The 17964-nt window shown below is 40.4% G+C and overlaps 1 protein-coding gene across 3 annotated transcripts in view; it reads left to right on the top strand.

Annotated features, from left to right (window-relative positions):
- The window catches only part of TAB3 (TGF-beta activated kinase 1 (MAP3K7) binding protein 3), a 104283-nt gene that overhangs the window by 63165 nt on the left and 23154 nt on the right, over positions 1-17964 (top strand). For all 3 annotated transcript variants that reach the window (XM_082610418.1, XM_082610416.1, XM_082610417.1), the window contains one exon: positions 14738-14928. In XM_082610418.1, coding sequence (XP_082466544.1) covers positions 14827-14928 — 102 coding nt within the window. In that variant the 5' untranslated portion in view covers positions 14738-14826. The remainder of the gene's footprint in view (positions 1-14737; positions 14929-17964) is intronic.

Here is a 17964-nt window from a genome sequence, read left to right as displayed (position 1 = left end):
ATCAGTGTATAGGAATACAAGAGATTTCTGTGCATTAATTTTGTATCCTGCAACTTTACCAAATTCATTGATTAGCTCTAGTAGTTTTCTGGTGGCATCTTTAGGATTCTCTGTGTATAGTATCATGTCATCTGCAAACAGTGACAGTTCTACTTCTTTTCCAATTTGTGTTCCTTTTATTTCTTCTTCTTCTCTGATTGCCATGGCTAAGACTTCCAAAACTATGTTGGATAATAGTGGTGAGACTGGACATCCTTGTCTCGTTCCTGATCTTAGAGGAAATGCTTTCAGTTTTTCACCATTGAGAATGATGTTTGCTGTGGGTTTGTCGTATTGGCCTTTATTATGTTGAGGTAGGTTCCCTCTATGCCCACTTTCTGGAGAGTTTTTATCATAGATGGGTGTTGAATTTTGTCAGAAGCTATTTCTGCATCTATTGAGATGATCATATGGCTTTATTCTTCAATTTGTTAATATGGTGTATCACATTGACTGATTTGTGTATATTGAAGAATCCTTGCATCCCTGGGATAAATCCCACTTAATCATGGTGTGTGATCCTTTTAATGTGTTGTTGGATTCTGTTTGCTAGTATTTTGTTGAGGATTTTTATCTATATTCAGTGATATTGGTCTTTAATTTTCTTTTTTTGTAGTATCTTTCTCTCGTTTTGGTATCAGGGTGATGGTGGCCTCATAGAATGAGTTTGGGAGTGTTCCTTCCTCTGCAGTTTCTTGGAAGAGTTTGAGAAGGATGGGTGTTAGCTATTCTCTAAATGTTTGATAGAATTCACCTGTGAAGCCATCTGGTCCTGGACTTTTGTTTGTTGGAAGATTTTTAATCACACTTTCAATTTCATTACTTGTGATTGATCTGTTCATATTTTCTATTTCTTCCTGGGTCAGTCTTTGAAGGTTATACCTTTCTAAGAATTTGTCCATTTTTTCCAGGTTGTCCATTTTATTGGCATAGAGTTGCTTGTAGTAGTCTCTTAGGATGCTTTGTATTTCTGGGGTGTCTGCTGTAACTTCTCCTTTTTCATTTCTAATTTTATTGATTTGAGTCCTCTCCCTCATTTTCTTGACGAGTCTGGCTAATGGTTTATCAATTTTGTTTATCTTCTCAAAGAACCAGCTTTTAGTTTTATTGATCTTTGCTATTGTTTTCTTTGTTTCTATTTCATTTATTTCTGCTCTGATCTTTATGATTTCTTTCCTTCTGCTAACTTTGGGTTTTGTTCTTTCTCTAGTTCCTTTTGGTGTACGGTTAGATTGTTTATTTGAGATGTTCGTTGTTTCTTGAGGTAGGATTGTATTGCTATAAACTACCCTCTTAGAACTGCTTTTGCTGCATCCCATAGGTTTTGGATTGTCATGTTTTCATTGTCATTTGTCTCTAGGTATTTTTTGATTTCCTCTTTGATTTGTTCAGTGATCTCTTGGTGTTTTAGTAACGTATTGTTTAGCCTCCGTGTGTTTGTGTTTTTTACATTTTATGCCCTGTAATTGATTTCTAGTCTCATAGCATTGTGGTCAGAAAAGATTTTTGATATGATTTCAGTTTTCTTAAATTTACTGAGGCTTGATTTGTGACCCAAGATGTGATCTATCCTGGAGAATTTTCTGTGCACGGTTGAGAAGAAAGCATAATCTGCTGTTTTGGAGTGGAATGTCCTATAAATATCAATTAAATCTGTCTGGTCTGTTGTGTCATTTAAAGTTTGTGTTCCCTTATAAATTTTCTGTTTGGATGATCTGTCCGTTGGTGTAAATGAGGTGTTAAAGTCCCCCACTATTATTGTGTTACTGTTGATTTCCTCTTTTATAGCTGTTAGCAGTTGCCTTATGTATTGAGGTGCTCCTATGTTGGGTGCATATATATTATATTTGCAATTTTAAATATATATTTATAATTGTTATATCTTCTTGGATTGATCCCTTGATCATTATGTAGTATCCTTCCTTGTCTCTTGTAACATTCTTTATTTTAAAGTCTATTTTATCTGATATGAGTATTGCTACTCCAGCTCTCTTTTGATTTCCATTCACATGGTGTATCTTTTTCCATCCCCTCACTTTCAATCTGTATGTGTCCCTAGGTCTGAAGTGGGTCTCTTGAGGACAGCATATATATGGGTCTTGTTTTTGTATCCATTCAGCGATCCTGTGTATTTTGGTTGGAGCATTTAATCCATTCACGTTTAAGGTAATTATCGATATGTATGTTCCTATTACCATTTTCTTAATTGTTATGGGTTTGTGTTTTAGGTCCTTTTCTTCTCTTGTGTCTCCCACTTAGAGAAGTTCCTTTAGCATTTGGTGTGGTGCTGAATTCTCTTAACTTTTGCTTGTCTGTAAACTTTTGATTTCTCCATCGAATGTGTATGAGATCCTTGCCAGGTGTAGTAATCTTGGTTGTAGGTTCTTCCCTTTCATCACTTTAAATGTCATGCCACTCTCTTCTGGCTTGTAGAGTTCCTGCTCAGAAATCAGCTGTTAACCTTATGGGAATTCCCTTGTATCTTATTTGTCGTTTTTCCCTTGTTGCTTTTAGTAATTTTTCTTTGTCTGTAATTTTTGCCCATTTGATTACTATGTGTCTCGGCCTGTTTCTCCTCGGGTTTATCCTGTATGGGACTCTCTGTGCTTCCTGGACTTGGGTGTCTGTTTCCTTTCCCATGTTAGGGAAGTATTCAACTATAATCTCTTCACATATTTTCTTGGGTCCTTTTTCTCTCACTTCTCCTTCTGGGACCCCTATAATGTGAGTGTTGTTGCATTTAATGTTGTCCCAGAGGTCTCTTAGGCTGTCTTCATTTCTTTTCATTCTTTTTTCTTTATTCTGTTCCTCAGCAGTGAATTCCACCATTCTGTTTTCCAGGTCACTTATCCGTTTTTCTGCCTCAATTATTCTGCTATTGATTCCTTCTAGTGTATTTTTTATTTCAGGTATTGTGTTGTTCATCTCTGTTTGTTTGTTCTTTAATTCTTCTACATCTTTGTTAAACATTTCTTGCATCTTGCAACGTTTCTAGCCTCCATTCTTTTTCCGAGGTCCTGGATCATCTTCAGTATCTTTATTGTGAATTCTTTTTCTGGAAGGTTGCCTATCTCCACTTCATGTAGTTGTTTTTCTGGGGTTTTATCTTGTTCCTTCATCTGATACATAGACTTCTGCCTTTTCATCTTGTCTATCTTTCTGTGAATGTGGTTTTTGTTCCACTGGCTGCAGGATTGTAGTTCTTCTTGCTTCTGCTGTCTGCCCTCTGGTGGATGAGGCTATCTGAAAGGCTTGTGCAAGTTTCCTGATGGGAGGGACTGGTGGTAGGTAGAGCTCAGTAAAACTTCAATTCACTTGTTTGCTGATGGGTGGGGCTGGGTTCCCTCCTTGTTGGTTGTTTGGCCTGAGGTGACCCAACACTGGAGCCTACTGGGCTCTTTGGTGGTGCTAATGGTGGACTCTGGGAGGGTTCATGCCAAGGAGTACTTCCCAGAACTTCTGCTGCCAGTGTCCTTGTCCTCACGGTGAGACACAGCCACCCCCCACCTCTGCAGGAGACCCTCTGACACTCGCAGGTAGGTCTGGTTCAGTCTCCCTCAGGGTCACTGCTCCTTCCCCTGGGTCCCGATGCACACACTGCTTTATGTGTGCCCTCCAAGAGCGGCGTCTCTGTTTCCCCCAGTCTTTTGCAAGTCCTGCAGTCAAATCCCACTAGCCTTCAAATGCTGATTCTTTAGGAATTCCTCCTCTCTTTTCCGGACCCCCAGGTTGGTAAGCCTGACGTGGGACTCAGAACCTTCACTCCAATGGGTAGAGTTCTGTGGTATAAGTGTTCTCTAGTTTGTGAGTCACCCACCCAGTATTTATGGGATTTGATTTTCTTGTGATTGCACCCCTCCTATCGTCTCATTGTGGCTTCTCCTTTGACTTTGGATGTGGGGTATCTTTTTTGGTGAGTTCCAGTGTCTTCCTGTCGATGATTGTTCAGCAGTTAGTTGTGATTCCGGTGCTCTCGCAAGAGGGAGTGAGAGCACGTCCTTCTAGTCCTCCATCTTGAACCAGTCCCCCCAGGTTTTGTTTGTTCTTCTTTTTCTAATTCTTTTAGGTGGTAGGTTAGGTTGTTTATTTGAGATTTTTCTTGTTTTTTGAGGAAGGCCTGTATCCCTATGAACTTCCCTTGGGAACTGCTTTTGCTGTATCCCAAAGATTTTGTATGATTGTGTTTTTATTGTCATTTGTCTCAAGGTAATTTTTAATTTTTTTTTTATTTCGTCATTGACTCATTTGTTTTTGTTTTTGGTATTTTTTAATTAATTTATTTATTTTTGGCTGTGTTGGGTCTTCGTTGCTGTGCGCAGGCTTCCTCTAGTTGCGGCAAGTGGGGGCTACTCTTCGTTGCGTTGCGCAGGCTTCTCATTGTGGTGGCTTCTCTTTGTTGCAGAGTACGGGCTCTAGGTGCGTGGGCTTCAGTAGTTGTGGTGTGTGGGCTCAGTATTTGTGGCTCGCGGGCTTTAGAGCACAGGCTCAGTAGTTGTGGTGCACGGGCTTAGTTGCTCCGCGGCATGTGGGATCTTCCCAGACCAGGGATCAAATCCGTGTCCCATGCATTGGCAGGCAGATTCTGAACCACTGCACCATCAGGGAAGTCCCGACTCATTGGTTTTTTTAATAGCATGTTGATTAATCTCCATGTAGTCTTTTTTTGGCCATTTCTTCTCTTGCGTTTTTTTTTCGAGTTTCATGCCATTGTGGTCAGAACATGCTTGAAATAATTTCTATACTCTTCACTTTGTTGAGGTTAGTTTTGTGCCCTGGTATGTGCCCAGTCCTAGAGAATGTTCCATGTGCACTTGAAAAGAATGTGTATTCTGTTTTTTTGGGATGTAATGTCCTGAAAATATCAATTAAGTCTAACTTGTATCATTTAGGATCTGTGTCGCCTCATTGATATTTCTGTCTAGAAGATGTGTCCATTGATATGAGTGGGGTGTTAAAGTCTCCTATTATCGTATTCCCTTCAGTTTCTCCATTTATGTTGGTTAGTATTTGTTTTATGTATTTGGGTGCTCCTATATTAGGTGCATATATGTTCACGAGTATAAGATCCTCTTATTGTGTTGATCCTTTTATCATTATGTAGTATCCTTCTTTATCTTTCTTTATGACCTTTGTTTTAAAGTTTATTTTGTCTGATATGAGTATTGCGACTCATGCTTTCTTGTCATTTCCGTTGGCATGAAATATTTTTCTCCATCCCCTCACTTTCAATCTCTGTGTCCTTTGCCCTAAGGTGGGTCTCTTATAGGCAGCATATTGTAGGCTGCTGTTTTTTTATCCAGTCTGCCACCCTGTGTCTTTTGATTGGAGCATTCAGTCCTTTGACATTTAAGGTAATTATTGATACATATGTGTTTATTGCCATTTTAACCCTTGTTTTCCAGTGGATTCTACGTTTCTTCTTTGTTCCTTTCTTTTTCTTTCTGTTTTTCTTTTTGTGGTTTGATTTTTTTGCTTGTGTTCTCTTCTTTTTGGTTTTTGTGAATCTATTGTATGTTTTTGATTTGTGGTTGCCCTGTTTTTCAGGTATGTTAATCCCTTCCTATATCTGCTTCTTTTCGACTGATAGTCATATAAGCTCAAACACATTCTAAGAAAAAAAAAGAATCTACATTTTTTAACTCTTTCTCCACATTTTATGATTCTGATGTCCTTTTTTACATCTTCATGTTTACCCTTTTGCCATTCCTTCTGTTTATCAACACTTTCACAAGTAGGTTTTTTTTCCCCCTTTTTGATCTGTATACTGGCTTATTTAAGTAATTTAGTTTCCAATTGTGATTTACTCCTAATATCTTCTTGCTTCTTTTCTATTTAGAGAAGACCTTTCATTATTTCTTTTAGGATAGGTTTAGTGTTGCTGTATTCTTTTAGTTTTTGCTTGTCTGAGAAATTCTTTCTCTCACCTCTTATTCTCAATGATAATCTTGGTGGGTAGAGTATTCTAGGTTGCAGATTTTTCTCTTTCAAGACTTTGAATATATTTTGCCACTCCCTTCTGGCCTGCAGTGTTTCTGTAGAGAAATCAGCTGATAGCCTTATGGGGGTTCCCTTGTAATTGACTCTTTGTTTTTCTCTTGCTGCCTTTAGAATCCTCTCTTGAACTTTGGCCATCTTTATTACAGTATGTCTTGGTGTAGGTTTATTTGGGTTCATCTTGTTTGAGAACCTCTGTGCTTCCTATAGCTGGATATTTAGTTCCTTCTTTAGGTTTGGGAAGTTTTCAGCCATAATTTCTTCAAATACATTTTCAATCCCCTTTTCTCTTTCTTCTCCTTTTGGAATCCCTATTATGCGTAGATTGGCATGTTTATCCCATAGGTCTCTTATATTGTTTTCTTTTTTTTCATTTGGCTTTCTGTGTGCTGTTTTGATTAATTTCCATTTTTCTATCTTCTAGATCGTTTATTCTTTCTCTTGCATTATTCATTCTGCTATTCATTGCTTTTAGTTCAGCTTTTGTCTCGGCAGATGAATTTTCTAATTTTTCTTGGCTCCTTATAGTTTCTAGGTCCTTTTTACAGTAATCTGCATTTCTGTTGATAGCCTTTCTTAATTCCTTTGGTATTTTTCTTACCTCTTTTTCTGAACTCAGTGTCTGTTAGACTGAAGAGGTCTGTTTCATTGTTGGTTCTTTCAGGGGAATTCTCTTGGTCTTTTAACTGGGAGTAGTTCCTCTGCTTCTTCATTTTGCTTATATTTCTCTTACTCTATGAGTTTAGGAGAACAATTATCTGCTGTAATTTTGGAGGTCTATTTATATGTGGGAGTGTCCCCGTGAAGCTTCTGTGGCTTTAATATTTTTTTGGGGTGAGGGCTGCTTTTGCTTTGGATGCTTGCTGTATCTTTCCTCAGTATGTGCTAGCTGTTATTCCCTTGATGGGGGTGTGAAGGTGACTGGCCTGCATATGCTCCCAGGAATGTGGCGACAGTGGTTGGTGTCTGCTCACGGAATTCTCGGTAGTGGCAGCAATCAGCACCCACCTCTGGAGTCTGATGTGGCAGCTGTGGCTTGTGCCCACCCCAAAGCTTGTGCAGGCAGTGCCCTATTGCCTGATAGTACACACGGAGAAAGAAGCTCCTATGGTGGTCCTGCCCCTTTCCTTGCGTGCCCCACAACAATAGCACCTTGCCTCTGTGGCAGGCCCAGTCTTCTTCCCATATTCCCTTGGTTGTGGCACATCACACACTAGCCCTCTCAGGCTGTCTCCACACAGCCAACCTGAGTCCTCTCCCCAGGTCTGACCTCCGAATTGCGAGCCTCAGCACCCAGCCCCCGCCTGCCCCAGTGTATGAGCGTCTCAGGCTGGGGAGTGCTGGGTGTTGGCACTGACCGTCCTTGCAGGTCTCACTCCGCTTTGCCTTCTGCAATCTGGTTTCTCCGCTCTCTTCTGAGGCTCTGAAGCTCTGCCTCTGTCCCAGATGATCTTCCCGCCAGTGAGGGGACTTCCCAATGTTTGGAAACATTTCCTCTTTCACAGCTCCCTCCCAGGGGCTCAGGATCCCTCCTGATTCCTTTCTCTCTCTCTTTTGTTTTTTTTCTTTTTTAGTTTTGTCCTACTCAGTTACATGGAGATTTTCTTGTCCTTTTGGAAGTCTGAGGTCTTCTGCCAGAGTTCAGTAGATGTTCTGTGATAATCGTTCTGCACGCAGATGTATTTTTGATGTATTTTTGGGAGAAGGTGAGATCCACGTCCTACTCCTCTGCCCATCTTGATCCGATCCCATCTTTTCATAATTTTCACGTTTCTAGATGTGGCCTTTTCTTTTTTTCTTAGAGAAGGCCCTTTAATGTTTCTTGTAAAGCTGGTTTGGTAGTACTGAGCTCTTTTTTAGCTTTTGCTTGTCTGTAAAACTTTTGATCTCTCCATCAAACGTGAATGAGAGGCTTGCTGAGTAGAGTATTCTTGGTTGTAGGTTTTTCCCTTTTGTCACTTTAAATACATCATGCCACTTGCTTTTGGCCTGCAGTTTCTGCTGAAAAAACATGTAATAGCTTTATTGGAGTTCCCTTGTATGTAACTTCTTGCTTTTTCCATGCTGCTTTTAATATTCTATCCTTGTCTTTGATTTTTGCCAGTTTAATTACATTGTGTCTTGGTGTGACCTCTGTGGGTTCATCCAGTTTGGGACTCTTTGCTTCCTGGATCTGGATATCTATTTCCTTTCCCAAGTTAGGGAAGTTTTCGGCTGTTATGTCTTCAAATATGTTCTCTGCCCCTTTCCCTCTGTCTTATCCTTCTGGGACCTTTATAATACGAATGTTAGTATGCTTCATATCTTAGAAGTCCGCTAAACTGTCGTCATTTCTTTTTATTCTTTTTTTTTTTTAATCTGTTCAGCTCAGTGATTTCCGCTGCTCTGTCTTCTGGCTCGCTAATCCATTCCTCTGTATCATTTAGTCTACTATTGATTTCTTCTAGTTGTTTTTTTTTTTTTTTTTTTTCAGTACGCGGGCCTCTCACTGTTGTGGCCTCTCCTGTTGCAGAGCACAGGCTCAGCGGCCATGGCTCACGGGCCCAGCCGCTCTGCGGCACGTGGGATCTTCCCAGACCAGGGCACAAACCCGTGTCCCCTGCATCGGCAGGCGGACTCTCAACCACTGCGCCACTAGGGAAGCCCTTCTAGTGTATTTTTCATTTCAGTTACTGTAGTCTTCATTTCTGTTGGTGGTTCTTTATGTATTTTAACTCTTTGTTAAACTTCTCACTGTGTTCATCCATTCTTCTCCTGATTCTTTGATTAACTTTATGGTCAGTACCTTGAACTCTTTATCAGGTAGATGGTTTATTTCCACTTCATTTAGTTTTTCTTCTGGGGTTTTATCTTGTTCCTTTGATTGGAACATGTTGACTGCCATTTTTATTTCTATGTATCTGGTAGATTGGTTATCTTTCCAAACCTTGGAGAAGTGGCCTTTTGTAGGAGACGTCCTAAGTGTTCCAGCAGTGCACTCCCCTCTGGTTACCAGAGCTATTATTCTCTAGGGGTGCGGGCTGTGTGGGTCCTTCTGTTGTGGCACGCTGACTATGTCATTTTGCTAGGTGTGGCTGGCTCCTGGTCTGGTTGGGCACCAGGTCCTGCTTTGTTCAGTGGTTGCCAGCTGCTGGTTGGGTGGGCCGGGTCATGAGGCAACTGGCTACAGAAACCCAGGTGTCCTAGGGCTAGTGCTGCCTTACTGGTGGGCAGACCTGTGTTCAGGGGTGGGTAGTTGTGGGGCTGGGGTTCCCAGATCTAGTGTCAGCCTGCTGGTAAGTAGGGCCGGTTCTTGACTTGACTGGCTGCGGGTTTCATGGTGTCCAAAGCTGATGCTGGCCCACTGGTGGGGCTGGATCCCAGCGTGGCTGGCTGAGGGGCTCAAGTTGTCTCAGAGCTGTTGTTTACCTGCTGGTGGGTGGGGAAGGGGCCTAGTGGGTCCTGTGGCTACTGCTGCTCTGTTGGTAGGTGGGGCTGCGTCCCCACCTGGTTAGTTGCTTGGCCTGAGGCATCCCAGTACTGGTGCCTACAGGCATGTGGGCAGGGACTCTGTGGGCTCCTGAGGCTCATAAGCTAGATGGAGGATTCCAAAGTGATGCTTGCCAACAACAGTGTCTATATGATAGAGCAAGCTCCCCAAAATGACTGCCACCAGTGTCTCTGTCCTCAGGGTGAGTGCCAATTGCCTCCTGACTCTCTGGGAGACTCTTCAAGGTCAGCAGGTGGGTCTGACCCAGGCTCCTTTCAAATTACTGTTTCTGCCCTGGTTTCTGGCATGTGTGAGACCTTGTGTGTGCCCTTAAGAGTGGAGTCTCTGTTTCCCACTGCCTTTGGTTCTCTGGAAGGAAAGCTCTGCTGGCCTTCAAAGCCAAATTTTCTGGTGGCTCGTCTTCCCAGTGCAGGATGCCAGGGCTGGGGAGCCCCATGTGGAGTTCAGACCCCTTGCTCCTTGGGGAGAACCTCTGCAGTTGTAATTCTCCTCCTGTATGTGGGTTGCCCACCTGGGGGTTTGGGTCTTGAGTATACTGCAACTCTACCTCTTCTACTCATCTTATTGTGGTTCTTTCTTCGTATCTTTTTTTCCAAAATTTTATTTATTTATTTATGTATGTATGTATGTATTTATTTATTTATTGCTTGCTTGCTGTGTTGGGTCTTCCTTTCTGTGTGGGGGCTTTCTCTAGTTGTGGCAAGTGGTGGACACTCTTCATCACGGTGCGCGGGCCTCTCACTATCGTGGCCTCTCTTGTTGCGGAGCACAGGCTCCAGACGCGCAGGCTCAGTAGTTGTGGCTCGCGGGCCTAGTTGCTCCATAGCATGTGGGATCTTCTTGGACCAGGGCTCGAACCTGTGTCCCCTGCATTGGCAGGCAGATTCTCAACCACTGCGCCACCAGGGAAGCCCCCTTTCTTTGTATCTTTACTTGTAGATCTTTTCTGGTAGATTCCTGACTTTCTTATCAATAGTTGCTCTGTAAATAGTTGTAATTTTGGTGTGCCCATGAGAGGAGGTGAGCTCAGGGCCTTCCTACTCTGCCATCTTGTTGTAAGTCCTTTCCCTTTGTGCTTTTGTAACTTGCTCCCTCTCTCTATGCACATGTGTGTGCATGCATGTTTGTATATATGCACGTATATACATATATTTGATTTTTTTCCTGGACCATTTGAAAGTAAAGTTGCTCTTTACTCCTAAATACTTCATTGCCTAATTCCTAAAAATAGGGATATTCTCGTATATAACCACAGCACAATTACCAAGTCGGTAAATTTATTAAATTCAATAAATTTAACATTGGTAGAATACTTTTCCTAATGTACCATCCACATTTCAATTTTGTCAATTGATCCATTCATTTCTTTTATAACATTTTCTCCATTTAGTATAGGATCCAGTCTGAGATCAGTCATTAGATTCAGTTGTCATGGTTCTAGTATTTCTCCTTTAATCTTTGATTTTTCTAGCCTTTGTCTTTTATGACATTGGCATTTTTTTAAGATGACATTTTCACCTTCCCACTCCCTGCTTTTTATTTTTAATAGACCATTTCTCATTTTGGTTTTGTCTATTTTTTCATGAATAGTTTCAGATTACATATTCCTAACTGTAATATTATAAAGTGATATATTCTTCTCACAGTATCACATCTGGAGGTGTGCACTGTCCATCTGTCCCTCATTGGTGATGTTAATTTTGATTATCCAAGATGTTGTTTGATTTATCCACTATATAGTTAAATTTTCCCTTGCAGCTAATAAGCAGTTCTCTGAGGAGACACTTTTAAGACCATTAATATAGCCTAACTTCATCCAAATTTCCCCCTAGATTTAGCATCCATTGATGATTCTTTATTGAAGTAGTCTGTACTGTGATGGCTGCAAAATGATGATTTTTCCAGCTCCAGCACTTCCTGCACACATCTACCAGTTGGATTCCACTAAGCAAAAGCCCTCCCTTCGCCTTTATTTGTGTGTGTGTGTGTGTGTGTGTGTGTGTATTTAACTATTTATTATCGGGCTAAGGACTCATGGGTTCCGCTTTTCTACAGGCCTATAATTCATTACTGCCCTTAATGGTTTTGGTGCTCAAATTGTCACAGATTTGGTCAGTGGGAGCCTCTTCAAGCTGACTTTCAGGTCCTTGGAACAAGCTCCCATCATTCTTTGAGTATGTCCCCACTCTCTGGCATAACACATTCTAGGTGGAGCTACAGTTCCACATGTGAGACCTTCAGATACACAGGTGGCTCCAGTATAGTGTGTTTGGTGCTCCTGTGAGGATAAGCACAGCCTGCTGTGGAAGCATAGTGGAGGGTCCTTTAGCCCAGAGTAGGTGGAGGAGAGTTACAGCAGCCGGACTAAGTTGGGGGTGGTGGTGGTGACTGTGAGTGGAAGCCTTCTTAGAGGAGGTGCCACCAATACTGACATGTACGGTATCAGTATGGCTCAGAGAAGCAGTGGGAGGGAGGAAGATAGAAAAGTATCTCAGGCAGATGGATGATCAGGGACTAATGCCCTGAGAGGAGGCAGTGTGGGACACCCATGCACAGGATCACACATAGCTCTGTTTGGTTGAGATTAGAAAACAGATACTCTGGCTGTGATGTGGGGGAAGGCAAGACCTGAGGTGGGAAGAGCAGCAGGAAGTTGCTGGTATAATGTTGATGAGAACAATATTCAGACATGCCCTGAATAATAGTAACTAATGCTTCCTGACTTACTACTGTTTGCCTTTTAAATTCTACTACAACCCTACAATTATTTCCATTTTAAATATGAAGCTTCAAAGGCTTAAAAGTTGAGTATCTTTCCTAGATGCCACTAAATGGCAGAACCAGGGTGTACACCATCACCCATTTAAGATTCTTGTTAAGTTGGTTGTGCAAGAATGGTAAGTCAAGGAGCATACTCTGGTTTCTAGTTTTGTTAACTGAGTGAATAGTTGTAACATTCATAGAGAGAACACAGCATTTGGGGAAGGATTGTGGTAAGGAGTTCCTTTTTGTACATATTGACTAATGTCTTTGGGTTTATCCAGATGGTGCTGTGTGTAGGCAGTAGACTCTATGTGTCTGGAATCTTAAGAGAGAGCATGCATGGTGCTTAATAGCAATTTGGGAATCATCAGCCTTTAAATGTTTTTGAAACCTTAGTAGTGGACATCATCACTGGGCACAAGGATGTAGAATGAGAAGAGGAGGCGGATTACGGCCCAAACCAGGCAAGCGTTAATGTGACAAGAGAGGTGGGAAGAAACCAGGCTAGTGTGATGTCATAGAGGCTGAAAAAAGGAAGGAATGATCAGTAGTGTCAGATGCTGCAAAGGTCAAGGGGCATAGGAACCAGAAGATAAATCCTCTGAATTTAGCAGCAGAGAGATGATGAAGAGAGGATTTCAGTGGAACAGTGATTTGAGCCTGATTAGAGCAGACTAAGGAATGCATTGCAGGGAGCAGAATTGTATACGGAGGCCAGAAAGCCTATATATATGTGCATATTGGAAGTTATCTTTATTCTTTTCCCATATTTTGATTTTTCTTTAGACTCACTAGATATCCTCCATGTTGATGTTGGAAGTCGTTAAAGCAGTCCCTAATAGCTATTTATACCTGTGGTTAGGCAGAGTCTTATCCATAGGGGCTTTGTTGCCACCTTGTAGACAGACACAAAGAGTGTAATTACTCTTGACAGTCTTGGCTTAGAAGGAAGAAAAGAGAGAGCTCGATGCCCAGGAAAAGTCAAGAGATTGCATGCAAAATGAGATCCCCTGCTTATAATGAAAGTCAAATTTGAGATTACATGGTATTTATTTTTTAATTATATACTTAATTATAAAGCAGCAAAAGTAATTCAGTATTTTCCTGCAGCATTTTAAGGTTTTAAAATATTCTCGGGGCTTCCCTGGTGGCGCAGTGGTTGAGAGTCCACCTGCTGATGCAGGGGACACGGGTTCGTGCCCCGGTCCGGGAGGATCCCACATGCCGTGGAGCGGCTGGGCCCGTGAGCCATGGCCGCTGAGCCTGCGCATCCGGAGCCTGTGCTCCGCAACGGGAGAGGCCACAACAGTGAGAGGCCCGCGTATCAGGGGGAAAAAAAAATTCTCTGTAGTTCTGTACATTGCCCCAGGTAATGGTATTATTTAAAGTTTCAGGGCCTGTTTGCAAGAAACGGATTTGGTGTGGGATGACCCTCCCTTATTGTGTGTGGTTTAGACTTCATCTTAAAATCATGATTTCCGTGCATCTTATGAAGATGCAGGTGTTTACTTCTCAGTCTTAAAAATATTTTACCATCTCTTGAGTGATACAGCAGAAATATTATGAGATTGTATGGTATACACTGTACATTTTTCCCCTTATAAAAATGGGAGCGATAGATTAAAAAATGGGTCAGTTAATTGATCCTTGAGGGTGCCACTTGATTTATGATTTCATTATTACTTCACTAGCTGCCTTTATTTACATGGGTGCTTAACTTGACTAATACCAGTGAGATTGGGGGTCACTTGCCTCTACTCAACTGTGCCCCCAAATCCTGGCATCTTTGCACCTGTGCCAGTTGCACCAGAACTGGGTGAAACCTTAGCTAGGCAAGTCTGGCTACTGATGGACCACCAGCATCATCTTTGAAAACGAAGGATTCTGCATTTCCATTTTTGTTTGCCCAGTAGTTTCATTTAGACATTGGGTTTGCTTTACTCAGACTTCAAATTCAAGCCTTTTGGCTTCAAAGTACAGGGAGAATGTAAGGCATACAGGACATGTGTGGTTTGTGGTGTTATTCTCAATTCCTGTTGCCTGATTTTATTACTTCAGACATCAAAATGATTATCCCGCTTTAGAGGAGTGATGTGATAGCCCTTAGGAAAACATGAGTGATTATACATAAGTAGGATTTCTCAGGACTTAGAAAAATATGGTTGCCAAATAATAATACTCTGTATGTTTAATCTAGCTGCTGCTTTTTTCATTTCTGAAGCATTAAAATGGAACTGAAGGTTTGGGAATTCTGTTGTTGATGTTTTTAAACCAGTGATTAGCTATATATTACATCAGAAAAGTCTTTGGCTAAGTAGAATTTGTCCATTTTCCAACTTTAGAATTTGGTATATTTATTTTAGATTGCTCATTTTAATGTATTGATGGTTTCTATTTGAATAAAGTGAAATATGTAATTAAATTTAACCATACTTTAATTTCTTTTAATAGAAAATGACTGCAGTATTGGAAGATCATTACTATTGGAAGACCGATTAGCATCCATTTCATAAGAGAAGCTTGACACCATTTGCTCTGGCATGGCGCAGAACAGTCCACAGCTTGATATGCAGGTTCTCCATGACCTCCGACAACGTTTCCCTGAGATTCCGGAGGGTGTGGTGTCTCAGTGCATGTTACAGGTAGATTACCCACCAATGATAGTGATATTAAAGTTACAGTTTTCCTTATTAGAGGTGACTTTGTGTTGTAGTGACTAGAACTTAGTTAAGTTTTCTTGTTTATGTTGGGGGAACATTTAGAGCAGGATTTCTCAACCTTGGCACTGTCGACATTTTGGGCTGGATATATTGTTTGTTGTAGGGGTCTGCCTTGTGCATTGTAGGATGTTTAGTAGCATCCCTGGCTTCCACCCACTAAATGCCATTAGTATTCCTGCAGTTGTGACAACCAAAAATGTCTCGATGGGAGACAAAATCTCCATGTTCCATGGGAGGCACAATCTCCCCCATTGAGAACCAGTGATTTAGAGAAAAGAATAAAGGCATGTAGCAAAAAGAAAGATTCTTCATGCATTTCACTTCTTAAGTTTTGGGGGTTGTGTCATCAGTCCCCAAATCCTTAGAATTGAATTTTGAATGTCAAATTTATCATTATAACTTCTTAAACTATATACTTTTTTAGCCTATTTTAAAAAGTTTTTAGAAAGTTCCCTCCCTTTCTTACTGTTTTTCTAGTTAGTAAATGCTTAACTAATATCTAATTTTAAGTGGAAGGTTACTTTCTTTAGTTTAATCACATTACTTTTGTCTTGTTGTCTTCTATTGAAATAAATCTTTCATCTCTGATAGAACGTGTCTTCCCACTCAAGGGGCCACAGAGAAATAGGCCTAACACTTCCCCTGTTGAGTTTTGCATCATCCTTCACAGAATCGCAGTGTGTTTTGGGTTACAGCATTTGCCTAGTTGGTTGACTTTTGGGAGCAGTATTTCTATTCTGCCCACTGGACTTCTTACACAATCAGTTCAATCTCTATGTTACTGCATAATATGCAAGCTCTCCCTTACAGTGTGAGCTGCTCAGGATATAATGTAAACCTATATATAGTTGAGGTTAATTGCAAATAGAGACTCACAGATCAGTGGTGGTAACAGAGGTGCTTCCTTTGTTTGCAAGCCCTTCTACTAGGTCTCATTTTTGTGTTATAGCTTGTCTTTATTTTTTCTAACATAACATTTCCAGTCTGAATTTCCACTCTTTAGCCACATTTTGGTCTCTGGTAGAGCAAAGGTACTTCCCACTGGAGTGAAACCCTCCTAGTTTAAACCAACTTCCTAGCAGTTACCTTCCTAACTTATTCTAGGGCCCCACCTTGTTTTTTTAATTTAATTTTATTTAGCCCTTTATTTTTTCCAAGGCTTATTGTCTTCGTTTTACTAAATTGAAAGAATGGAACTTTAAATTCAACTCAGTGAACATTTGTTGATAACTTACATTGTCCTAAGTCTTTTTGTTTTTTGTTCCTTTGGGATTAATATTGTTTATCAGTATGGACACTTACCACCTGCTGGCTCTGGAAAGTTTCTCTGTTTGCATTAAAATATATAAGACTCAGCAGTTTGCCTTTTTTTCCTTTTAATTGAAGTATAGTTGATTTACAATGTTGTGTTAGTTTCAGGTGTACAGCAAAGTGATTCAGTTATATGTAGACATATGCCCATTCTTTTTCAGATTCTTTTCCATTATAGGTTATTACAAGATTTTGAATACAGTATAGTTCCCTGTGCTATACAGTAGGTCCTTGTTTATCTATTTTATCCCAAACTCTTAATTTATCCCTCCCTCCCTGTTCAGTAGTTTGCATTTAATACACAAGCATTAAAGCCTCTCTCTAGGTTATCATCCCCCAGTTTAGGACCACTTTTTAGGGGTATGATGCTTTATTGGCTCAGTCCTTTCATGAGTGTTCACATATGTCTTCTTAAAACTGCTGACCTCTTTATCCAGCTAAACAATTTTTATTTCTTTATTCTTCATATTTACCATTTGATAAATTTTTTATCCTTTTTTTTTTTCTTTTTAAGACATTTAGCAGGTCAGATATGACATTTGAATCTATTGTGGTGGTATTTTTTAAATACTTCCGTAAAGATACTACTTAAGTATCTTGTATTTGTGGCTTTAAATTTTTCTTCCTGAGAAAATGTACTCAGCTTGTCACTGTAGACATACATTTGAATAGGCTGACAACTCCAACTTTGCATCATTTAAATTTGTATCTTTTTTGTGGCAGTACTAATTAGGCAACCTAATTCAATGTAGAAAACATGAAATTTTAGGATAATTAATAAAAATGTCAAATAGTGAAGTGTCTGTTACTGCTTAGGTTTCAAATAAAACTCTAGTTTTTGTTCTCCTTTTAATCCATAGGTTTATTAAAAAACTTGAAGGAGCTAATAATCTTTTTTTTTCCCCTTCAGATATCTGTCAGTGACATTGTCTTGTTGGCAATCAATTTGAATCCTTCGGCTCCAAATTTGCTTAGTGTCTAGCAATATCTGTCTTCTCTCTTAATATCTATCTTCCTTCCGTTGATCAGCATGGTTTCAAGCAGGATAAGAAAAAGCCCAAACTTAATTGTTTTCTTATATTTCAACAATTACTTTTTTCCTTGGCTCAGAAAGTATTTTAAAAAGTACTTGAGGGCTTCCCTGGTGGCGCAGTGGTTGAGAGTCCGCCTGCTGATGCAGGGGACACAGGTTCGTGCCCCGGTCCAGGAGGATCCCACATGCCGCGGAGCGGCTGGGCCCGTGAGCCATGGCTGCTGAGCCTGTGCATCCGGAGCCTGTGCTCCACAACGAGAGAGGCCTGCGTACTGCAAAAAAAAAAAAAGCGGATTTGTTTTTATATTGATATCTTTTTTTAACTTAATCTTTCATAATGAAACAGACAGTTGAAGTTAGATAGGGTTAACTTTGGTTAAATGAAAAGTAAAGGTTGCTTTAGAATTTTTGTTGTTTTGAGTCTTTAGGAATTTTATTATAACTTTTTTCTGTTTGGGGTTTCATTACCTTTTGAAAACTAATGTATGGTTATTTTCATGTTTATCAATTTAAATATTAATGATGGATATTACTTATACTTATATATTACAGCAAGTGTGGTGAATCCAAGATTAGCCCAGCATTTTAATTTGTTGAGATGCAACAAGTGTAAG

The sequence above is a fragment of the Mesoplodon mirus genome, assembly GCF_964341445.2.
Source record: "Mesoplodon mirus genome assembly, chromosome: X".
In the NCBI taxonomy this organism is placed as follows: domain Eukaryota; kingdom Metazoa; phylum Chordata; class Mammalia; order Artiodactyla; family Ziphiidae; genus Mesoplodon; species Mesoplodon mirus.
This window is presented reverse-complemented; position numbering and strand designations above follow the sequence as displayed.